Raw genomic sequence first — 25,974 nt, 5'->3', positions numbered from 1 at the left:
TTTCAATACTTTTGGCCACAACTGTATAGTGTATGTAAACTTCTGGTTTCAACTCTATCTATCTGTCTATCTATCTATTATACTGTATATCTCTCCCTGTGTTTTCTATCTGTCTAATCTATCAATCTACTTATCATTATCTTTTCACATCTTTAACACCTAAAAATCAGTAATTTCTTGCATACATTTTATTCTGGTACGTGGCACACGGATGTCACACACGTACACACAAATGGAAGAGGCCTAAGATGTATTGTGAGGTTCTGCAGCTGCCAAGGTGTCTAGTGAGGCTTTGCAGCACCTGAAGTGCATATTATGAGGTTCTGCAGCAGCTGAGGTGTGAATTATAAGGTTCTGAGAGTGGTGTTGGACACTGAGGCCAGGCGGTGCCAGCTCTGACTGTGAGGTTAGATAATAAAGCAAAGGGAGCGAACAAGTTTGGTAGAGCCACAGGTAAATAAAATAGGAGCAGAAATGAAATGACATTCAGGAGGAATGAAAGATAGAGCTAAAAAACAAAATGTATTGGGGTGTTATATATTACGATATAACACAGATTAGCTTAAAAAAATGTAGATTTTGGGGTCGGACAACTTCTTTAAGTAAAATAACCCCTTTAGGCTTGAATACACATTACTGTTCTCTATGATTGAATTGCACAGGCAATTATTCAGCAGAAATGTCAATATCAGCCCGATAGATCTGAATTCTAAAAAAATTCAGCTATACAATACAAATGAAATATCTAGTGTGATAGATAGATAGATAGTAAAATGTTTGAGAAATAAAATATGAGACAGTTGTGTACATCTTCCAATATCCTAACTCAATGATACCACAATGTAGATAGATGTGTAATAGATAGATAACAGATAGATAATAAATAGATAATTTTGTTACTTTGCATATATAATAATTACCAGCAGAAAACAAGGGCTGACAAACTTCCAACAAAGTCTCCAGTACAATCCTGGTCTCCTTCCAATCATTTCCTTTATATCATCACTAAAGCGACTAACTCCTGTTGAAAATACATATACAGGCATTATAAGCAAACTCTACAAATCTGTTGCAATAAAGTAAAAAAGAACAAACAGTCATATTCTAGGTATAAATGATAAAATAAAGGTATGAAAACTGGCAGACACATATCTCTTTACTATTCAAAAATAAACACATTTGGTTTGTGGTATGTGTTTGAGTGGAAATCAGGATTGAAAGACAAAAATAATTATTCATCTGACAGCCATATTGTTTTTTTGTAGCTGTTTTTCAAACAGATAAAACCCAGTAGCATGACTACTGGCGGGAGCAAATGGGGTGCAGTCGCTGTGGGCCCCTGACCCAGAGGAGCAACCGAGGTTGCATTGCGATTCTGAGTACATGGCCACCTTGACAAGCCAGTTGCACCATTCACTTGTATTGAGCTGCATTGTAGCAACGACACCTAGCAAACTTTGGACGAGTGACAGATGTTGCATCCAAACTCATCATGTATCCTTGTAGCTCCAGTCTTAGTAATAAAAGATATTGCAACATTTCCATATGGCAAGAAGAATCCTATAGTTTTTTCTTATAGGTCACAAAATAAACCAAATCCAATTCCCGAAGACTTTCTGAATAGAAGCGGAGAATATATATCTGGCTTTTGAACAGTTGACTACCCTGTCTCAGGCAACCTTTTGAAAAAGTTCTAAAGATTCTGAATCCCTGGAGCATCAATAGTGGATCTATTATTGGGTTCAGTGTTGGCCTAATTGTATGTAGTCAGTTACTTTGAGTACTGGATTCTGGCTGCTACAATTCTTTTGATTTCTTAAATGGTTGGCCCTATCTTGCACATATCTGGCAAACCCAAAGCCTATACTATAAATGCCTGTTAGGAGTGAATTTCTCATCTTTCAGGAGAATGCTATTTTCATGAGCCTCATTTGCTGATTCACATCGCAAGCAACCTAACGCTATAGAATTTGTGAATGGAGTTAAGTATTGACACAAGTCCTCCCAGTATTTGAAGGTCCTGGAATTGTGGATATCCTGTGGATTTAACATAAATTTGTAAGATGGAAATACCCCCTTAACTTTTTGATTGTGATGCAAACAAAACAATTTTTGAGATTTGTATCAACCATGAAATAAAATTATAATATGAAAATGATCACCACTGAATTTTGGACTAATTTAGATAAAACTAAAGACTAAAAAAATTAGGAAAATAAATTGTGCGCTACGTATATGAAAAACTAGTGATTAGCACTTACCATAAAACCATGCAATTCCAATAGCTTCAATGAGTACTCCAAATAAAATTGAGGTACCTGCTGCAAAATGATCAAGTAGAGTGAAAACGTAAATTCCTCCCTAATATAAAAAAAGAACATGGCTGTTATATACAAAACGATACTTATATATCGTCATAGTTGACATAAAAACACGTATATTACTTATGTATATTAATGTGATTTTACGGAACCCATGACAGCACAAACGAGAGATGGGATCTGCCCTTCAAGGACAGGAAACCTACAAGATAAAAAGGGCGGATCCTCTCTCCGCATCAGTGGATACAGAGCATGAAAGTGACCTCTGAGTTTGTGTACACATATCTATATACATTTATACAAACTATTTCTAACCACAACCATAAGTGGTGTTCTATATAGAATAACTCACAAATCGGAAGGTGATGAAGTTAGTAATAGAAAGAAGAAAAATGAAGGCACTCCAAAAAGTAGAAAAATAAAAAAAAGTTTATTTTGGCAAATCAAGCCATATTAAAAACAAGAAGCCTGGAGAAACAGGAGGGAATATAAGGGTGCTGTCATGGGTTCCGTAAAAACACATTACCAGTAAGTAATATACGTGTTTTCCAGTCACCCGTGACAGCACCGACGAGAGAATTACAGAGAATTACTCATTTAGGGAGGGACCACAGCCTGTAGAACCCTCTTCCCAAACATGAGATCAGAAGAGGCACACAGATCCAGACTATAGTGGCTATAAAAGGTGGAAGGTTATGACCACGTAGCTGCCTTACAGATCTGCTGTATGGACACGTCTGCTCTTTCTGCCCAAGACAATGCCATCGCTCTCATAGCGTGAGCCCTCAGGTCATCAGGGACTGATCTTCCTGTGCCTGTATAAGTCAACTTGATAGCCTCTCTTATCCACCTGGATATGGTACCCTTTGAGATTCTCATTCCTTTCCTAGAGCCCTGAAAGGAGATAAATAGATCCCTATCCTTCCTCCAAGGATTTGTCGCTGATAAATAGTGAAGAAGGCACCTCCTAAGTCCTAACATCCAAGGTGTGAAATTTCTCTTCCTTACTATTCTTAGGGCTAGGACAGAAGGACGGCGAAGCTATCCCCTGTGACCTATGGAACTTAGATACTACTTTAGGTAGATAGGCTGGGTCAAGTTTTAAGACTACTCTATCATCTATAACCAGGGTAAAGGAAGGGTCTGCTGACAAAGCTTGTATATCACTCACCCTGCGAACTGATGTTAGGGATACTAATAGTATAGTTTTTAAAGGTAATTGATTTTATGGACCCTGAATTCAGAGTTTCAAAGGGGGCTTCTGTTAAAGCATTCAGAACCAAGTTTAAATCCCATGGAGGTGTTCTTGCTACCAGGACTGGTTTGGATCTGACCCATGCCTTAACAAACCCGACCACCCACTGATTACCCACAAGGTTGTAATTATATAGTGCACCTAAGGGGTACTTCAGACTAAGCGAGATCGCTAGCGACCGGCTCCCCTGCAGGAATGTCCTGGGCTATTTTTTGATCGTAGGTCTCCCACTGGCCATCACGCATTGCTGTGTGTGGCAGCGGGAGACCAACGATCAGCGAGCTCCCAGCGCTGTAAGCAGACGCTGGGAGCTGGTATCCAGGGTAAATAGTGGGTAACTATGCGCGCGTCCCTTAGTTACCCGCTGTGTACCCTGTATACCAGCGAGCTCGCGCTGGGAGCTGGTATCCAAGGTATACAGCGGATAACTAAGCGCCGCGCGAGCATGCTGGTATCATGGGTACACAGTGGATAACTAAGGGACGTGCGCGCTGAGTTACCCGCAATTTACCATGGATACAAGTATCCTCACTGGTCCTGATCACTGGTGAGTCTGCCTGTTTGAGAGCTCACCAGCGATCATATAGTGACACACCAGCGATCCTGACCAGGTCGTATCGTTGTCGGGATCGCTGGTGCATCGTTTAGTGTAACAGGACCCTAAGGCCAAAATTTGTACTTTTAAGGTGCTAACGGCCAGGCTTTCTTCATGCCCTCTCCGAAGGAACTCCAGGATTTCTTTTAGGGGCACCCTTCCTCCCAAAGTACACCCTCTGGATGACAGGAACTTTTTCCAAGTCATACCATAAATTCTCGTAGTGATTGGTTTCCTACCACCAAGCAAGGTAAAGAACAGGTTGGGAGAAAAACCTTCATCTTCTAGCACTGACCTCTCAAGTTCCAGGCTGTTAAGTGCAGCCCAGTCACATGAGGATGAAATATGAGCCCCTGAGCTAGAAGGTCAGGGATTTCTGGAAGGACCCATGGTTCCCTGACTGACATGTTTCTTAGCTAAAAGAACCAGGGTCTCTTGGGCCAAAAGGGAGCTATGAGCACTACTCTCGCCCTGTCTTGTCTGATCTTCCTGAAAACAGCTGCAATCAGACAAAATGGGGTAAAGGCATAGGCAAGAGTGAAGTCTCATCTGATCCGAAAAGCGTTCACTGTCTGAGGGTTTTCTTTTGGGTCCAAGGAACAGAACTTTTTCAGCTTGCTGCTCTGCAGAGTTGCAAAAAGGTCGATCTCCGGACATCCCCACCTGGCCATTAGCTGCCTGAATATTGAGGTCTTGAGGGACCATTCGCCCTATAGCAGTGGTTTGGGGCTCAAAAAACCTGCCTTGCTATTGTCTTTCCCTCTGCGAGGCTGAAAATCCGCTTTGCAATCTGCATTAGGGGATCGGGAACATGTGCCCCCTGTAGATTCAAGTATTTGACTGTGACTTGATTGTCCAAAAGAATTTTTACATAGTGGCCTCGTAGGAAGAGTAGGAGACTGTTTAATGGATTCTCTACTGCCAAGTGCTCCCACATATTTGAGGAGCCTTCCTTTTCTACTTCCGACCATGTTGTCCAGACCAGATAGTTGTATAGATGAGCTCCCCATCCCCTTGGACTGGTGTCTGTAGTTACTACCCTGGTGATGTGAGGAAACCAAGGGACCCACCCTCCTGAAGGGATTCTACTTTTAACCACCAGTGAACTGAATGTATTACTTCCTGAGGCAGTGGTGTCAGTATACCTTCCAAATGACCACGTAAGGCATGTTGGCTTTCTAACACGTGCCACTGCAATTCTCTTTAGTGGACCTGGGCCCATTTCTCTGCTGGGATACAGGAGGTGAGAGACCCCAGAAGGAGAACAGACTGAATAATCTTTCCTTCTTCTGATCCAGTACACAACACTCCTGCTGGTGTGAGTCGAGTAAGAGTCCCAGAAAGATGTGTGTCCTTCCTGGGTCTAACCTTGATTTTTCTAGGTTTAAACACCAAGTTCTCCATGATGGTGGCAATCTCTCTCACCTGACTCTGGCAATGATTGAATGAGCAACCCACTATTAGGAAGTCATTCAAGTATGGGCTGACCAGTCTGTTTTCTTCTCTGAGGTGGGCCGTAAATTCCACTAATAGTTTTGTGAACACACGAGGAGCTACTGCCAGGCTAAAGAGGAGGGCTCTGTATTGCAAATGCCTTGTGATGCCCCCTATTGATACTGCCACTCTGAGAAATTTTCGGAAGGCTGCATATACTGGCATATGGTAATACGTGTCTCTTAGGTCCAGGATCGCCATATATCAACTAGGAAACAGCAGTTGTTTCGTTGATCTTATTGACTCTATCTTGAACCTGGGAATCTTCAAGAATTTGTTCAATGCTTTACTAGAAACAGGGGGGGGGAGACTTTCCTTTTTTCTCCTGATGGAACTTCCTGCAGAACGTTCTTTTATAGGAGGCTTAGTATCTCTGTTTCCAGAGCATTTTGCTCTGAGAGGGATTTTCATGGGGCCATCATAATAAACCTGTCTGGTGGATATTTCAGGAACTCCAACCTTAGTCCTGATTTTCCAAGACTGAGGATCCAAGTGCTGGAGGAAATCTTCTCCCAGGCTGGAAGGAGAAAGCAGAGGCTTCCTCCCACCTGGGGTACTAAGCCATTTGGAGGGTTTTGTACTGTCCTGGGAAGGATTACCGAACAGGTATCACTTGCCATTCCTGGGTCGGTCGTCCCATCTATTGTGTTCTGCAGCCGGCCTCCTTTTGCTGAATTTCTTCCTCTGAAAGGACTGCCTGAAGGACGACAAGGGACGTTTTGGAAACTCTTATTTCTTATCTGCAGCTTTTTCCAGGATGTCATCCATACTGAACTGAATAAATACTGTCCTTCAAGAGGGATATAACACAGTTTCCTTTTTGCTGGCACATCCCCGGGAAGCCTTTTAACCGGACTGCTTTCCAGCCTGCATCGGATAGCGTGGCAGATCTTGCGGCAGGTCTGGCCGAGTCGGCCTAGGTGTCCGATAAGAAGTCCACTACCCCCTTGATTACTGGGAGTGTAGCCAGAATAGAGTCTCTGGGTGAATTTTCCCTCAGCTGGTCTTTCAACCTGCCCAAACAGATCATAAGAGACCTAGCCATACATGATGCCGCAAAGGTCGGCCTCAGAGTGGCAGCCAATGACTCCCTAGTACCATTGAGGAAGGTATCAACCTTTCTATCAAGGGTGTCTCTAAGTAAGCCTGCATCCTCAAAGGGAGGGGATGACCTTCTTGAGGCTTTGGATATAGCGATGTCCAATTTTGATGCTTTATTCCAGGATGTCGTAGCCTCTTCCTCAAATGGGTACTTGAGGAACCTTCTTGTCTGGCCTTTCACATTCATTATTAATGAGATCAAACACTTTCTCATTAATAGGGAAGGATCTATGCTTCTTCCTGTCCAAAGTCTCAAACATTACATCCTGGAATGACCTTTTGGCCTTTTGGTTGACCAGACCCATTGTGGACCTCATGGCTTTAACTAAATTGTCCACTTCCTCAAGGGGAGAACAATAGCCTACTCCTGAGTCATCTTCCAATGAGAATGACTCTTAAGAATCCTCAAAAGTCCCTTCGTCTTAGTCTACAGCTGATGACGTGGGGGTGTTTTAGCCCTGTCTCTGCAGGGTGACATAGCAACATAGTATCATAGTTAGCAAGACAGAAAAAAAAATTTGTCCATCCAGTTCAGCCTATATTCCATCAGAATAAATCCCCAGATCTACGTCCTTCTAAAGAACCTAATAACTGTAACATACAATATTATTGAGCTCAAGGAAGACAACCAGGCCTCTCATGAACCCCTCAACTGAGTTTGCTATCACCACCTCCTCAGGCAAGGAATTCCAGATTCTCACTGCCCTAACAGTAAAGAATCCTCTTATATGTTGGTGAAAAAACATTCTCTCCTCCAGATGCAGAGAATGCCCCCTTGTGACCATCACCTTCCTTGGTATAAACAGATCCTCTGAGAGATATTTGTATTGTCCCCTTATATACTTATACATGGTTATTAGATCACCCCTCAGTCATCTTTTTTCTAGACTAAATAATCCTAATTTTGATAATCTCTCTGGATATTGTAGTTCCCCCATCCCTTTTATTAATTGTGTTGCCCTCCTTTGTACTTGCTCTAGTTCCATTATATCCTTCCTGAGCATCGGTGCCCCAAACTGTACACAGTACTCCATGTGTGGTCTATCCAGGGATTTGTACACAGGCAGTATTATGCTCTCATCACGTGTATCCAGACCTCTTTTAATGCACCCCATGATCCTGTTTGCCTTGGCAGCTGCTGCCTGGCACTGGTTGCTCCAGGTAAGTTTATCATTAACTAGGATCCCCAAGTCCTTCTCCATGTCAGATTTACCCAGTGGTTTCCCATTCAGTGTGAAATGGTGATATTGATTCCTTCTTCCCATGTGTATAACCTTACATTTATTATTGTTAAACTGCATCTGCCACCTTTCGGCCCAAATTTCCAACTTATCCAGATCCATCTGTAGCAGAATACTATCTTCTTTTGTATAGACTGCTTTACATAGTTTTGCATCATCTGCAAATATCGATATTTTACTGTATAAACCTACCAGATCGTTAATAAATATTTTGAAGAGAAAAGGTCCCAACACCGCCCCCTGCGGTACCACACTGGTCACAGCGACCCAGTTAGAGAATACACCATTTATATCCACCCTCTTCTTTCTATCACTAAGCCAGATACTTACCCATTTACACACATTTTACCCCAGACCCAGCATTCTCATTTTGTGCACCAACCTCTTGTGTGGCACGGTATCAAACGCTTTGGAAAAATCAAGATATACCATGTCCAATGACTTATCTTGGTCCAGTCTATAGCTTACCTCTTCATAAAAACTGATTAGATTGGTTTGACAGGAGCGAATCCTCATAAACCCATGCTGATATGGAGTTAATCAGTTATTCTCATTGAGATAATCCAGAATAACATCCCTCAGAAACGCTTCAAATATTTTACCAACAATAGAGGTTAGACTTACTGGCCTATAATTTCCAGGTTCACTTTTAGAGCCCTTTTGGATTTTTGTACCGCATTTGCTATGTGCCAGTCCTGTGGAACAGACACCATCGCTATAGAGTCCCTAAATATAAGAAATAATGGCTTGTCTATTACATTGCTTAGTTCTCTTAGTACTCGTAGGTGTATGCCATCCGGACCTGGAGATTTATGTGTTTTAATCTTATTTTGTTTCGCGCCTCTTTATGGGTTAGATTGGTGACCCTTAATATAGGGTTTTCTTTGTCTCTCTGCATTTCACCTAGCATTTCATTTTCCACCGTGAATACTGTGGAGAAGAAGGTGTTCAATATATTAGCTTTTTCCTCGTCATCTACAACCATTCTTTCCTCACAATTTTTTAAGGGGCCTACACTTTCACTTATGATTCTTTTAGCATTGATATAGTTGAAGAACAGTTTGGGATTAGTTTTACTCTCCTTAACAATGTGCTTCCCTGCTTCCTTTTTGCCAGCTTTAATTAGTTTTTTAGATAAAGTATTTTTCGCCTTATAGTTTTTTAGAGCTTCAATTGTGCCATCCTGCTTTAGTAGTTTAAATGCTTTCTTTTTGCTGTTAATTGCCCCTCTTACTTCTTTGTTTAGCCACATTGAGTTTTTCCTATATCTTGTCCCTTTTATTCCCACAAGGAATAAACCGCTCACAGTGTCTATTTAGGATATTCTTAAATATTTCCAATTTATTAACTGTATTCTTATTTCAGAGGACATTGTCCCAGTCAACTAGATTAAGGGCATCTCTAAGCTGGTCAAACTTTGCCTTCCTAAAGCTCAGTGTTTTTGTGACTCGATGACAAGTCCCCTAGCGAAAGACAAGCGAAACTATATAATATTGTGGAAAAAGGGAGATTGACGGCACTCCAGGAATAAAGAAAAAAATGTATATTTTATTGTGGCAAATTAAGCCATATTAAAATCAAGTTGCCTGACGCGTTTTGAGTGCCTGGTGTGCCTGGTGTGTCCTATGACCAAGAGTGCACACCAGGCACTCGAAAAGCGTCAGGCAACTTGATTTTAATATGGCTTAATTTGCCACAATAAAATATACATTTTTTTCTTTATTCCTGGAGTGCTATCAATCTCCTTTTTTCCTGATTCCGCTATGCTAACTAGCTTGGATGTGTACCCTCCACATGTGAATTGGCTCATCTAATTTGGATTCATCTCGTGGCAGGTCCAAGTCCTCTCTCATTTTTCAATATTGTGGTTGCTATTTGCTAGATGCCTGACAACCTGGGGTGCTTCCTCAGAGTGCAACCGGGATCTTAGTGAATTCTCTACCTCTGTCCTGATGAGAGCTTTTAAGGTGGAGGAGAAATCTGATGTCTCATTTGCAATGGTATCATTAATACATGATTGGCACAATTTCTTGGGCAATTTACTAGACAATCCCTGACAGCACAGATCACAGGCTCTGTGCTTCAATTTCCCTGTTCATTTTCTAGGCGGATCCTAGCAAAAAAAGTAAGAGGGGAGAGAGATTCCAGTTATTAAAATGACATTCTCCTAGTTCACTCACCACTCAGATGAAATTGAAGGGTAATGGAACAGGAGGAAGAATGTCGTCCAAAAGATCTCCCCTAGAGACTGTGGAATCCTCAATTCTGATAGAGCTGTGCCGACTTTTCCTAGAATCCTTGGACAGGCGTACCCCGCTGGAGCATTCGTTACTATCCTGGTGTGGTTGCTCCTGAGGAAGTTTCTGATGCCGGGGTCGCTGTGGCTGCTCTGGCTCCAAGTGCTGCTTTGGCTGCAGCACCTGCTGCTGCCACTGTAGAGAGGGCTGATGTGCATCCATGCCCCTGCCTGACTGGCGATCCACTCTTAAGTATTGTACTGCAGGTGATCTGCCGTCCGACGGGCTCCTGCATCTTCCAGCACCCGACCCCAGAAGTACTTCAGGAGAAAGGTGAAAGGTCCCGGCCACATCATTACAACATGACTTCTGGTTTCCGGATGTACTCCGTGACCGCGCTGGGATGCATGGCTGCCAACTAACTATGCGGTGATGGCACTGCAAACCTCCACCCATCCGACGGATGAGACACCATCCAGCCCCCCACCGTGCTTCCAGCAATCCTGGCGCCGGCTGCAACTGAGACGGTCCCTTGCCCCAACCGATCGGCCCAAGTCTGGGAACTTGATTTCTTTCTTGTTTCTTCTGCTGTCGTGCAAGACTGAAGGCTCCCCTCTCAAGGACAGGAAAGCACTGATGCAGAGAGAGGATCTGCCTTTTTATCTTGAAGGTTTCCTGTCCTTGAAGGGCGGATCCCCTCTCTCGTTGGTGCTTTCATGGGTGACTGGAAAAGATTGATGTTCCCTGTGAAACTTGCCTTCATTAAGCCACATTGTCTAGCAGCGAGCTGACGTTTTTAGGTCTTCATGAAATATTGTAACAAGAAAACATTGGTATTGCCAAAAAGTTAATGAGTAATAGTAATTTTGCTACAAAAAAAGAAACCAACTTTAGTCTACATTGTACATCATGTTCTGTAAAATTTATTTAGTTTTGAGGCTATAGAGCTTTATGCTTTTCTTTGTCCTTATTATACTGTACCACCAAATGTATCCTTAAACTGTCAGATTGTGGATACACTTAAAGGGGTTGTCTCAATATCTTAAGTGGTGGAAATTTCAAATTGCTTGTAAAAACAACATTGCTCTACACTTGTTATTAAAAATCCTCTTTTTTCTCAAGAATGGAGAGATTTGTAATGTTATAGTTTACTGCTCGTTGACTATGTTTCCGTCCATTTCTGCAGTCTCTGGTCTCCTAGCCAAGGAGCACAACACTTAAAAGGTTGTTCTTATAAAATGTATATGCGCTGTTCCAAAGCTGTCCTCTATTGGCAACATTGAGTAATGGAAAATCTGAGAACAAACAAAGTCAGTTCACCTTTGGTGTAAACACTGCTTTGTGTTTCAACGTGAGAAGCAATGGGATATCATCTCTGCCAGATGTCAGAAGAACTTGGAAAAAGGTAAGGATCAAGCTTAGATCCTTAAAATCCAAAATTTATTGTTTCATTAAAAACATAAAGGTACTACTGTATACACCTAGGCATAGGTGTGAGTTGGGTTTGAGGGAAGGAAACCTGATGCATTTTGAACACTGATTGTGTTCTTAGACTCAGTCTGTTTTTAATGAAGCAATACATTTGGATTTTATGGATTGAAGCTGGATCCTTACCTTTTTGCAAAAACATTGGATAACACACAGCTCAGGCCAGTGATGAAACCATGCTGCTGACCTAGGCTGTCAGTCATTTAGGAGAGAACTGCACCCTACTCCGGAAGATAGAACAAGGGGAAGGCCCTTTAAATGTAAACTTTCATTACACAATAATCTAATTTAAATCAGGTTTTCTTGTTTCATGTATTTTTTTTACAATGCGTTTTCTTTTATATATTAAAAAACATAATTAGTAATCCTGAAATTTTCACATCGATCATTGGACTCATACTTCCTTTCTAGAAGAGTTTTCCACAAGGTTCCATATTATCAAAGACAGGTTTACAATGATAGGTAATATCTCTATACACAACTGATAAAGCACAAACTAACAATCACGATAGCAATGTCATATCCGATCCGCTTGCCGCTGCATTCACAATGAGCTTTGCATGTGCTCACTAGATTTTTCAATGCAAAAGATAGGATTGAAGCATGTATATTGTGGCTATGTACGTTTGTTGTTTCCTGTAACAACAGGAAGTTAGAGTCTAAATATTGCCCAGTTGGCACTGTGAAAATTGCAAGATTTCTGTTTTTCTAATTTGAATGCAGAATGTGTATGAGAAAAAACATTGCCAAATATACCGTATTACAAAAAACACCTAATGCACAAATTTTAACAATAGGTCTTTTTCTGATTGTAGATTCCTTCTAGCAAAAAATACAAAAACATTTGTTCAGGATTAGCAAAAAATTATTTTTTTTTCCATTTTTCTCTTTTATAAACAGCACTCCTTCTTCTGTACAGTGACTAAAATTATTGCACTTCAACAAAAAAATGAATACTACAATATCAGGCATATTACATCAACTTGGTTTGTGTTGCTTCTGGATTCTAACCTTGTATGATTGTTTTAGTAACCAGTAGAGTTGAGCGATACCGTCCGATACTTCAAAGTATCGTATCGGATGGTATCGGCCGATCTTTAAAAAAAGTATCGGTATCGCCGATTCCGATACCGGAAGTCCCATTCAAGTCTATGGGACTTCCGGTATCGGAATAAGAAAAACCCTTTCCTGCCCTTGTACAGCCTCTCTGGGGTCTGTACGGGCCTTTCGGGGGGCTGTGCCGGCCTGCCAGGGGGTCTGTGCAGGCTCCGGTGGTCTGTGCCGGCCTGCCGGGGGGCTGTGCCGGCCTGCCGGTGGTCTGTGCAGGCTCCGGGGGGCTGTGCCGGCCTGCCGGGGGGCTGTGCCGGCCTGCCGGGGGGCTGTGCAGGCTCCGGGGGGCTGTGCCGGCCTGCCGGGGGGCTGTGCCGGCCTGCCGGTGGTCTGTGCAGGCTCCGGGGGGCTGTGCCGGCCTGCCGGGGGGCTGTGCCGGCCTGCCGGTGGTCTGTGCAGGCTTCGGGGGTCTGTGCAGGCATCGTCCGATGGGACTACAAGTCCCATCGGGCGATGCCTGCTACCATGACAGTGATTGACACATTAGCCAATGATGGGACAGTAGTAGTCCTATCATCCGGCTAATGTGTTGAATGTAAAAAAAAAAAAAAAAAATTACATGCTACATACATACAACATGCATACTACATACATGCTACATTCATACTACATACTACATACATGCTACATACATGCTACATTCATACTACATAAATACTACATGCAACATACATACTACATATATACTACATACATACTACATATATACTACATGCATGCTACATACATACTGCATGCTACATACATACTACATGCTACATACATACTACATGCTACATACATACCACATATATACTACATACATACTACATACATACTACATGCATGCTACATGCATGCTACATGCATGCTACATGCTACATACATAACACATATATACTACATGCATGCTACATACATAGTACATGCTACATGCATGCTACATACATACTACATGCTACATACTACATATATACTACATGCATGCTACATACATACTACATGCTACATACTACATATATACTACATGCATGCTACATACATACTACATGCTACATACATACTACATATATACTACATGCATGCTACATACATACTACATGCTACATACATACTACATATATACTACATGCATGCTACATACATACTACATGCTACATACATACTACGTATATACTACATGCATGCTACATACATACTACATGCTACATACATACCACATACATACTACATGCATGCTACATGCTACATATATACTACATATATACTACATGCATGCTACATACATACTACATGCTACATACATACTACATATATACTACATACATACTACATACATACTACATGCATGCTACATACATACTACATACATACTACATGCTACATACATACCACATACATACTACATACATACTACATGCTACATACATTCATACATATATACTACATGCATGCTACATACATACTACATATATATTACATGCATGCTACATACATACTGCATGCTACATGCATGCTACATACATACTACATACATACTACATGCTACATACATACCACATATATACTACATACATACAATACATTCATACAATACATACATAGACATACAGTACATATAACATAGAGTAACATACTTACCAATACTTGTCACATTGTTCCCCGAAGCCATTGTCTTTTCCGGAATAAATATTAACATAACAAACCACAAAAATACTCACCCACGATCCGAAGCAGTCCACGAGTGTGTCCCACGACGATCTTGGGTAGAGAACTGCAGCATCAGCTGTTGCTGCCGTTCTCTACGGGCTGCAGGAATCCAATGACGGAAGGTAGGTATCCTTCCGCACTGTATTCCTCCGCCACTTAAAAAAAAAAAAGTCCCTAGTCTCACTTTATGCCATTGCTGTGTGGGAAATTCCCACACAGCAATGGCATAAAGTGAGACTAGGGACTTTTTTTTTTTAAGTGGCGGAGGAATACAGTGCGGAAGGATACCTACCTTCCGTCATTGGATTCCTGCAGCCCGTAGAGAACGGCAGCATCATCTGATGCTGCAGTTCTCTACCCAAGATCGTCGTGGGACACACTCGTGGACTGCTTCGGATCGTGGGTGAGTATTTTTGTGGTTTGTTATGTTAATATTTATTCCGGAAAAGACAATGGCTTCGGGGAACAATGTGACAAGTATTGGTAAGTATGTTACTCTATGTTATATGTACTGTATGTCTATGTATGTATTGTATGAATGTATTGTATGTATGTAGTATATATGTGGTATGTATGTAGCATGTAGTATGTATGTAGTATGTATGTAGCATGCATGTAGCATGCAGTATGTATGTAGCATGCATGTAGTATATATGTAGTATGTATGTAGCATGCATGTAGTATATATGTAGTATGTAGCATGTATGTGGTATGTATGTGGTATGTATGTAGCATGTAGTATGTATGTAGCATGCATGTAGTATATATGTAGTATGTATGTAGCATGTAGTATGTATGTAGTATGTATGTAGTATGTATGTGATATGTATGTAGCATGTAGTATGTATGTAGCATGTAGTATGTATGTAGCATGCATGTAGTATATATGTAGTATGTAGTATGTATGTAGTATGTATGTGGTATGTATGTAGCATGTAGTATGTATGTAGCATGCATGTAGTATGTATGTAGCATGCATGTAGTATGTATGTAGTATGCATGTAGTATGCATGTAGTATGTATGTAGTATATATGTAGTATGTATGTAGCATGTAGTATGTATGTAGCATGCATGTAGTATATATGTAGTATGTAGTATGTATGTAGTATGTATGTGGTATGTATGTAGCATGTAGTATGTATGTAGCATGCATGTAGTATGTATGTAGCATGCATGTAGTATGTATGTAGTATGTATGTAGTATGTATGTAGCATGCAGCATGTATGTAGCATGCATGTAGTATGTATGTAGCATGCATGTATGTATGTAGCATGCATGTAGCATGCATGTAGTATGTATGTAGTATGTATGTAGCATGCAGCATGTATGTAGCATGTATGTAGCATGTATGTAGTATGTATGTAGTATATATGTAGTATGTATGTAGCATGTAGTATGTATGTAGTATTTTTTTTTTTTAACATTTAACACATTAGCCGGATGATGGGACTACTACTGTCCCATCATTGGCTAATGTGTCAATCACTGTCATGGTAGCAGGCATCGCCCGATGGGATTTGTAGTCCCATCGGACGATGCTTGCACAGACCCCCGGACAACAGCACAGCCCCCCGGCAGGCCGGCACAGCCCCCCGGCAGGCCGGTACAGACCCCCACAGGGTGCACAGACCACCGGCAGGCCGGCACAGCCCCCCGGCAGGCCGGTACAGACCCTCACAGGGTGCACAGACCACCGGCAGGCCGGCACAGCCCCCCGGCAGGCCGGTACAGACCCCGGGCAGTCCACACAGCCCCCCGGCAGGCCGGCACAGCCCCCCGGCAGGCCGGCAGAGACCCCCGGAAGGCCCGACATGACGGCGCATCATGATGCGCACACACCGCGCATCATGATGACGTCAGGCCGTCAATCAACTGAACTTCCGATTCCGATGCCGAATTCCGATATTGAAAAAATATCGGAAGTCGGTATCGGAATTCCGATACAGCAAGTATCGGCCGATACCCGATACTTGCGGTATCGGAATGCTCAACACTAGTAACCAGATATTATTCTATTTAATTAGGAAAGGTCTAGTTGTATTGTCCAAACAGTGTCAGATTTGAGTTAAGCAATAAAATATAATACTTCAGAAACATGCTTTCCATTAATGAATGGATGTTAACTGATATTTGTTACCAAAACTTCACCATCTACCATTTCTCTTTTTATTCATTAATAGATGAGTACTGCTAAAATTTGAGTCCATTAGGCTTAATGTTTACTCGCAGGCTTAACTAATACAATTTTAGCTTAAAGGGAATCTGTCACCCCATTTTAGCGCTATAAGCTGCGGCCACCGCCATCAGGGGGCTTATCTACAGAATTCTGTAATGCTGTATATAAGCCCCCCGATGAAACCTGAAAGATAAAAAAACACATTAGATAATACTCACCGGGGGGGGGGGGGCGGGGGCGGTGGGTGTTCCGGTCCGGTCCGGCGCCTCCCATCCTCATACAATGATGTCCTCCTCCTTGCTTCTCCCTCAGCTCCTGCGCAGGCGTACTTTCTCTGCCCTATTAAGGGCAGAGTAAAGTACTGCAGTGTGCAGGCGCCGGGAAAGGTCAGAGAGATCCGGCGCCTGCGCACTGCAGTACTCTGCTCTGCCCTCAAAAAGGGCATATAAAGTATGTGTGCGCAGGAGCTGAGGGAGAAGCAAGGAGGAAGACATCATCGTATGAAGATGGGCAGTGCCAGACAGAATGGCGACACCCATCGGACCGGACCGAACGGCGGGGTGAGTATAATCTAACACTTTTTTCTTATCTTTCAGGTTACATCAGGGGCTTATCTACAGCATTACAGAATGCTGTAGATAAGCCCCTGATAGCGGTGCTGGCAGATGATAGGGCTAATATGGGGTGACAGATCCCCTTTAACAATTTCTGCCAGGCAAGATGTTTTCAACAGCAGGAAAGCGCGAACATTACAGGGGTGTTCTCAAATTCTTATTGTAAGAAGGGCACCACCCCTTTTTTGCCTGAACTACCTCCTCTCTGATTTGCAAAGAAAGTTTTCCCTCTGTAGCATTGGAGAAGCACAGGATCCCTGAATCTGGCTAGATCCAACAAACCAGCCAGCTTCAGAATGGCACTTTGCAAGCAACAGCAAAAAGCTTCTGAAATGCCAGCTAGCTATTGTTACAAAATTTAAAATACCTCATTGCACAAAACGAGGAGGATTTTGAATAAAATTGCTTGTTTAATATTAAGCAAAGTTGACTGTTTTTACAATTACTTTGCATTTTTTACCAATTTAATAAGATAAAAAAATGTCTTCAAGATCACATTCAGTAGTACAAACTAGTTCTCATACACTTGAGTGACCGACAACACTGCACTGTAATTTGGAAAAGATGGATCTTAGTATTTTTTAGTTTTTAAGTGACTGAAGAATTTATGAGCTAAGGATCTCCTGATATGAAACAACGTACATTGGTTACACAGGAAAGGGATATGAAGAAGGTACAGAACACAATGAAAAGTGTAAAAAGCTCTCGATGTCTGCGTAGGAACTTGAATTCATCAATGAGTCCTGTTATCACTGATTCCATTCCTCCCATCTGTAATATGAAAGGAAAACTAAAATGAGTTACATGATCAATTTATATAGACACTGTAGCCATGATTATACATAAATATACAGTACATATATCTATACATCTGTATACAGTATATGTACACTGAACAAAATTACAAACTAAACACTTTTGTTTTAGCTCTCATTTTTTATGTTGATTGTGGCCTGTGGAATGTTGGTCCACTCCTCTTCAATGGCTGCACCAAGTTCCTGGATATTGTCAGGAACTTGAACATGATGTCGTATACGCCGATCCAGAGCATCCCAAACATGCTCAATGGCTGACATGTCCGGTGATTGTGCTGGCCATGCAATAACTTTGCACAGCCATTGAATAATAGTGGACCACCCTACCACAGACCGCAATCAACAACCTGATCAAATCTATGCAGAGGAGATGTGTTGCACTGCGTGAGGCAAATAGCTGTTCAACCAGATACTGACTGGTTTTCTGACCCCCCCCCCTTCCCGGGCACACCAGTCCTGTAAAACTGCACATTATTGAGTGGCCTTTTATTGTGACCACCCTAAGGCAGTGTAATAATCATGCTGTCTAATCAGCATCTGGATATGCCACACCTGTGAGATGGACTGATTATCTTGGCAGACAAAAAGAGCTCACTAACACAGATTTAGACAAGTTTGTGAACAATATTTGATAGAAAAAGACCTTTTGTGTACATAGAAAAAGTCTTAACCCTTTGAGTTCAGCTCATGAAAAATGGGAGCAAAGAACAAAAGTGTTGTGTTTATATTTTTGCTCAGTGTATGTTTACCCATCACCAATTTTCAAAGTAAATATATTTCTAAAGGTGCCATTGACATGAGATTCTCACCAGATGTCAGAAACAACCCATCCAATCCACACAGGCAAAGAAATCAAATAATAGCTGTCCATTCATTAAGTTATATATAATATTGAGAAATGACACAGGGAAAAATATTGAACACATGAAGAAAGAGAGGTGCAAAAAGCCATGGAAAGTTATGGCACCAGCTGAAATCTATCAGTAATTAGAAACCAATCCTGACACTTATTATTTCTAACTATCAGCTGGTTCAACTGATGGCCAATAAAAAAAGTGTTTCATTACCAAGGTACTACACAAGAAACATCTCATGACGGATAAAACCAGTGAGCTGGCTCAAGATCTTCACAACCTTATTGTTGCAAAATACATATAGGACAATTTCTAAAATACTGATGATTCCAGTGAGTACTCTTGGGGCCAAAGATCTCTGTTTTTTGCTTGAAACTGGATGAAGAACAGTCAAATTCTGCTACAAAGGTGAGGTGTTTGCAGTCAGTTTAATGTCACAGGTCATACACCATGACACAGCTGAGCTCAGCACCAAGACTCAAGGTAACAGTAATGTATGGTGGAGATTCCTTGCGAGTTACATTTCAGCAAATGAAGTTGAGGTTTGGTCAGGATGTCCATACAGGTGTCAATACTGAGAAGTTTAGGCAGTTGCTTATCCGTCATGCAATACCATCAGGGGGGCATCTGATTGAACCTTAATTATTTTACAGCAGGAGAAAAACCCCAAACATGCAGTGAATGTCATAAAAAACTATCTTCAGCGTAAATCAGAACAAAGAATCCTGCAAGTGATGATATCCACAGAGCACTGATCTCAACATTGAGTCTGTCTAGAATTATCTGAAGAGAAAGAAGATTTTTAGTGCAGGACAAAATCCACAGGAAGATCTGTGGTTATTTCCACAAGATGTATGAAACAACCTCCCTACCGAGCTCCTTCAAAAACTTTGTGCAAGTGTATATAGAATAATTGATCCTTTTTTTTTTTTTAGAAAGGGTGGTCACTAGTGATGAGCAAAACAGGCAAAATTTATATTTGCCTGTTTGCGCAGTTTTTCCTGATAAATTCAATTCACGTAGAAGTGATTCTATGCAAATTGAATGTCCCTATCCCAAGAGCCAATTAAATGTTACATGCAAAAATAATTCATAGACCTTATTGTTCACCTTTCTGGGGTCTCCTCTCCACCACCTGTCTACTACTCGTCACATCTTTGAATTGCTGTTGGCCACACTGTACTTCCCAGGTCTCGGTCGCCAAGCCAAGATGTCTTGGTTTGTTATGTCAAGAAGAATTCTGCGTATGCGTCTGCAAATGTCAGGTTAAGAAGACGAAGGGGCCAGAGAGGTGAGTGCAACGATTTAAAAAATTCATGGCCTTTTACAGATCAGAAAATTGACGGCAAGCAGGAGCCATTTTGCTGAAGATGCGCAGAAGCAAATTACAAAAAAAAAAAATTGCATTTACTGAATGCTGATTTTTGTAAAATCCGAGTAGTGTTCAGTTCCACTCAAATGTATTCGCTCACCTCTAGTGATCACACCAAATGTTAATTTAATTTCAATTTCTTTTTTGTTCATTAATTTAGCATTTTGTTAATTGCTAAAAATAAAGTATGAACACTTCTATTTTGTTAAAGCATTCTTACTTTGTAGTATTTTTCCACACCTTCCTAAAACTTTTTGCATAGTACTCTATATATACTGTATACAATATATGTGTTTTGCATAGTACTCTATATATACTGTATACAATATATGTGTAAATATTACTTATGTTGATGACATCCTATTAGAGATCATTGATGATGTGCTTAACAACTGCAGAAATTTTATTTTTGCTAGGTCACATAATGCATGCTATTTTTCCATCTAACCAGTTTTAAAAAGAAGATGCACAAGCAATGGCTGGGGGCCATTCCACAGCAATGATGTCACTGTTGTTCTAGGGAGAAGTATAAGCTTTTGGGTAAAAAATAACTTTGTCACAATCAAGACTTCTTTTGTGCATCTCACTGAACTAGCATACTGAACTAGCATGATGAGGCTGTGTTCACACATCCCTTTTTTTTGCGTTTTCGCAGCGTTTTTAGGCTGTGTTCACACGTCGCATTTTTTTTCATGTTTACACGGTGGTTTTAAACGAGCGATTTTGCCACGAAAACGCGAAAAAAAAGCATCCCATGCATTCCTATGGGATTCCGCAATGCTGTGCTAATGCTGCATTTTTTTCCGCAGCGGAATCGCTTCTCGGTAAAAAACACAGCAAGCTCATTAATTTAGCAAAATCGCGGCGATCCCGCACCCATAGGAATGCATTGTTCTGCATACTTTCCGCATGTGGCTGTGCCCACCATGCGAAAAGTAAGCAGAACATTTGCGGATGGTAACCACGGTCCGGAGGAGAGGAGACTGTCCTCCGGGCTGTGGGTACCATATCCCTGTAAAAAATAGAATTAAAATAAAAAATATTGTTATTCTCAAATTCCGGCGTCCCGCGCAGCCTTCCCGCCTCTCTCCACACTCCCGGCATCTTCCGGTCCCAGTAATCTTTTGCGAGAATGACCGCGATGATGTCCGGTCTCGCGGGAGCGCGACGTCTTGTGGTCATTTGCGATGACGTCGCGGGAGTGCGACGTCTCGCGGTCATTCGCGCAAAGGATTACTGGGACCGGAAGATGCCGGGTACATGGAGAGAGGCAGGAAGGCTGCGCGGGACGCCGGAAGGTGAGATTAACAATATTTTTTTTATTATTTTTTACATCCTATCTTTTACTACTATAAAAATAATAATAATACATTTTATTTCTATAGCGCCAACATATTCTGCAGCACTTTACATTTCACAGGGGACTTGTACAGATGATAGGCATTACAGCATAACAATAATCACGTAGATCATAACAGATACCAAGAGGAATGAGGGCCCTGCGCGCAAGCTTACAGTCTATGAGGGAAAAAGGGGAGACACGAAAGGTGGGTGGTAACAGTTGCCCTGATTGTTTGGACCAGCCATAATGTTAAGTGTGTAACAGTACAGACACAGAGGGCTACTAGATGCATAAAGCATGTGGGAACATGACACAGAGAACCTGGTTAGGGCAAAACTTTTGACTGTGCCACACAGGGATAGTTAGGTTAATGTGTTGAGGCGGTAGGCCAGTCTGAATAAATGCGTTTTCAGGGCACGCTTAAAATTGTAGGGATTGGGGACTACTCGTATTGACCTGGGAAGTGCATTCCAAAGAATTGGCGCAGCACGTATATAGTCTTGGAAACGGGAGTAGGAGGTTCTGATTATCGAGGATGCTAACCTCAGGTCATCAGCAGAATGGAGGGCACGAGTAGGGTGGTAGACTGAAACGAGGGAGGAGATATAGGGTGGTGCCAAGCCATGGAGTACTTTGTGGGTGAGGGCAATAAGTTTGTACTGGATTCTGGAGTGGATAGGTAGCCAGTGTAAGGACTGGCACAAGGTAGAGGCATCGGTGTAACGATTGGCAAGGAATATGATCCTGGCTGCAGCATTCAAGACAGATTGGAGGGGGGGAAATTTGGTAAGAGGGAGACCGATTAGAAGAGAGTTACAGTAGTCCAGACAAGAATGAATGAGAGAAACATTAAGAATTTTTGCAGAGTCAAAGGTAAGAAAAGGTCGAATTCTAGAAATGTTTTTGAGATAGGCAGCATCAGTAGTAAAAAGTTGGTCACACTTGTCAAACACTGTGTTTGACGAGTGTGACCAACCTGTCAATCAGTTCTCCAAGCGATGCTCCAGATCGCTTGGAAAACGCTAGCATTCTGCAAGCTAATTATGCTTGCAAATCGCTAGTTTTTCCGCGGGAAAATCGCAGGAATTTAAAATGCGATTTTCCTGCGGAATAGAATTCCGGAATTCTCGTGGTAACTTCCGCGAGAGTTCCGCTACGTGTGAATGTAGCCTTAAACTCACGATTTTGCCACGAAAATGCAAAAAATAAGCCTCCCATGCAATCCTATGGGATTCCACAAGGCTGTGCTAATGCTGCGGATTTTTCTGAGGCGAAATTGCTTCGCGGAAAAATACACAGCATGCTCATTAATTTTGCGGAATCGCAGCAATTCCACACACATAGGAATGCATTGTTCTGCTTACTTTCCACATGTGGCTGTGAGATTCTCCTCCAGGCTCTGGGTACCATATCCCTGCAAAAAATAGAATTAAAATAAAAAAATCGTGATATTCTCACCTTCCGATGTCCCGCGCAGTGACCCCAGGCCTCCGCGATGCTCCCGGCAGGTCCCGTTCCCAGTGGTGCATTGCAAAAATGACCCTTAATGACGTAGCACTCTCGCGATACGGTCTCGCGAGATGCGATGTCATCAAAGGTCATTGCTACAATGCATCACTGGGAACAGGATCTGCCGGGAGCATCGCGATGATCGGGAACGCTGTGCGGGACGTCAGAAGGTGAGAAAAATACGATTTTTTTTTTTTTTTATTACTTTTAACATTAGATCTTTTTACTACATAGGCAGTCTCAATAGCAAAAAGTTCATCACACTCGTCAAACACTATGTTTGACGAGTGTGACCAACCTGTCAATCAGTTTTCCAAGCATTAATAATAATAATAATAATCTTTATTTATATAGCGCCAACATATTCCGCAGCGCTTTACAGTTTAACAGTTTCAAAACACAAGTCATAAGTAACAACGCTAACAATACAATAATTAAAGCAAAATAAGACGAAATAAGACGACCCTGCTCGTGAGAGCTTACAATCTACAATGAGGTGAGGGAGATACAGAGTACAGGTGTGTATTTACAATGGTGTATTTACAATGAAGGTCCAGCCATCTTGCGGGAGTGAAGGATGGAAGGAGATAGTGAATGGGCTACACACGCACACTTACACAGATAATGACTTTGATTAGTGAATGTGATAGGCCGCTCTGAACAGGTGTGTTTTGAGGGAGCGCCTAAAACTATGCAAATTGTGGATAGTCCTGATTTCTTGGGGTAGAGCATTCCAGAGGATAGGAGCAGCACGGGAGAAGTCTTGGAGTCGGGAGTGGGAGGTACGGATTAGTGCAGAGGTTAGTCGAAAGTCGTTTGCAGAGCGCAGCGATCGGCTAGGCCGATAGACAGAAATGAGAGAAGAGATGTAAGGGGGTGCCGCACTGTGGAGAGCTTTGTGGGTGAGAACAAGTACTTTGAATTGGATCCTATAATGAATGGGCAGCCAATGTAAGGACTGGCGAAGAGCGGACGCGTCCGAGTACCGATTACCCAGATGGACGATCCTGGCCACTGCATTAAGTATGGACTGGAGAGGGGATAGTCGAGTGACGGGGAGGCCAATTAACAGAGCGTTGCAGTAATCCAGGCGAGAGTGGATCAATGCAACAGTGAGGGTTTTTGTTGTTTCCATAGTTAGAAAAGGGCGGATTCTAGAGATGTTCTTTAGGTGTAAGCGGCAAGAGCGGGCAAGGGATTGTATATGGGATGTGAAGGAGAGATTGGTGTCAAACATAACACCCAGACAGCGCGCCTGCTGCCGGGGTGTTATTGTGGTACCACCCACGGAGAGGGAAATGTCAGATTTAGGGAGGTTAGTAGACGGCGGGAGCAGAAGAAGTTCAGTTTTGGAGAGGTTGAGTTTCAGATAGAGAGCGGACATGATATTGGAGACTGCGGACAGACAGTCACTGGCGTTCTGTAGTACAGCGGGGGTAAGGTCGGGGGAAGACGTGTATAGTTGTGTGTCATCAGCATAAAGATGGTACTGAAAGCCAAATCTGCTGATGGTCTGTCCAATTGGGGCCGTGTAGAGAGAGAAAAGAAGGGGGCCAAGGACTGAGCCCTGAGGTACCCCGACAGCAAGAGGAAGAGGAGATGACGTGGAGCCAGAGAACAAAACACTGAAGGAGCGGTCAGAGAGATAGGAAGAGAACCAGGAGAGTGCAGTGTCCTTAATGCCTAGTGACTGGAGCCTAGAGAGTAGGAGATGGTGGTCAACAGTATCGAAAGCTGCAGATAGGTCAAGAAGAATGAGCAGAGAGTGGTCACCGTTACGTTTTGCTGTCAGAAGGTCATTGGTCACTTTGATGAGTGCAGTTTCAGTCGAATGTAGGGGGCGGAAGCCGGACTGTGAAGGGTCTAGAAGGGAGTGAATGGAGAGGTAACGGGTAAGGCGGGAGTAAACTAGGCGTTCCAAAAGTTTAGAGATGAAAGGGAGATTGGAGACTGGTCTGTAGTTGTTTGTGCAGGATGGGTCGAGAGCAGGTTTCTTTAGTAATGGAGTAACGATGGCGTGTTTGAAGGAGGATGGGAAAATGCCCGAGGAGAGGGAGAGATTAAAGATTGTAGTTAGGTGGGTTGTGACGACTGGAGAGAGAGACTGGAGGAGATGTGAGGGAATGGGGTCGGTAGTGCATGTAGTCGGACGAGAAGAAGAGAGGAGTCTGGAGACTTCTTCTTCTGTGATGGGATCAAATGTGGAGAGTGAGCCAGGGGAGATGCAGGAAGGGATGGGAGTCACAGCACTTGGTGGTTGGGAGCAGATTTCTTGACGGATATTATCTATTTTTTCTGTAAAGTGGGAGGCCAGGTCATCAGCACAAATGTCTGTGATAGGGGCTTGTGCTTTTGGCCTGAGGAGGGAGTGAAAAGTGTCAAAAAGTTTCTTGGGGTTGTTGGCTAGTGAGGAGATCAGGGTGGTGAAGTAGGTCTGTTTGGCAAGGTGAAGGGCAGTGTTATAGGTTCTTAACATAAATTTGAAGTGTATGAAGTCTTCTGGTGTGTGGGTTTTTCTCCATAGGCGTTCAGCACTCCTGGAGCATCGCTGGAGAAGTTGAGTTTGCGATGTGAGCCAGGGCTGTTTTGCTCTGTGTTTGGAGGTTCTGAGGGTGAGGGGAGCTACTTGGTCAAGGGTGCTTCTAAGAGTGTCATTGTAGTGATGAACAGCCAGATTAGGACAGGAAAGAGAGGAGATTTAACATTTAACATTAGATCTTTTACTGCATAGGCAGCCTCAATAGTAAAAAGTTGGTCAC

The 25,974-nt window shown here is 42.4% G+C and overlaps 1 protein-coding gene across 1 annotated transcript in view; it reads right to left on the bottom strand.

Moving 5' to 3' along the window:
- LOC141084634 (sodium-dependent dopamine transporter-like) overlaps positions 1–25,974 on the bottom strand; it is a gene marked incomplete at its 5' end in the record, with an annotated part of 212,122 nt that overhangs the window by 33,872 nt on the left and 152,276 nt on the right. The window contains 3 exons of the mRNA XM_073569461.1: positions 921–1,021; positions 2,262–2,361; positions 17,966–18,094. Coding sequence (XP_073425562.1) covers positions 921–1,021; positions 2,262–2,361; positions 17,966–18,094 — 330 coding nt within the window. The remainder of the gene's footprint in view (positions 1–920; positions 1,022–2,261; positions 2,362–17,965; positions 18,095–25,974) is intronic.

This window comes from Dendrobates tinctorius, unplaced genomic scaffold, assembly GCF_039654945.1.
Source record: "Dendrobates tinctorius isolate UK_male_01 unplaced genomic scaffold, ASM3965494v1 ptg000025l, whole genome shotgun sequence".
Lineage (NCBI taxonomy): Eukaryota > Metazoa > Chordata > Amphibia > Anura > Dendrobatidae > Dendrobates > Dendrobates tinctorius.
Note: the sequence above shows the minus strand (reverse complement) of the source record. Positions and strands in the feature narration are given on the sequence as shown.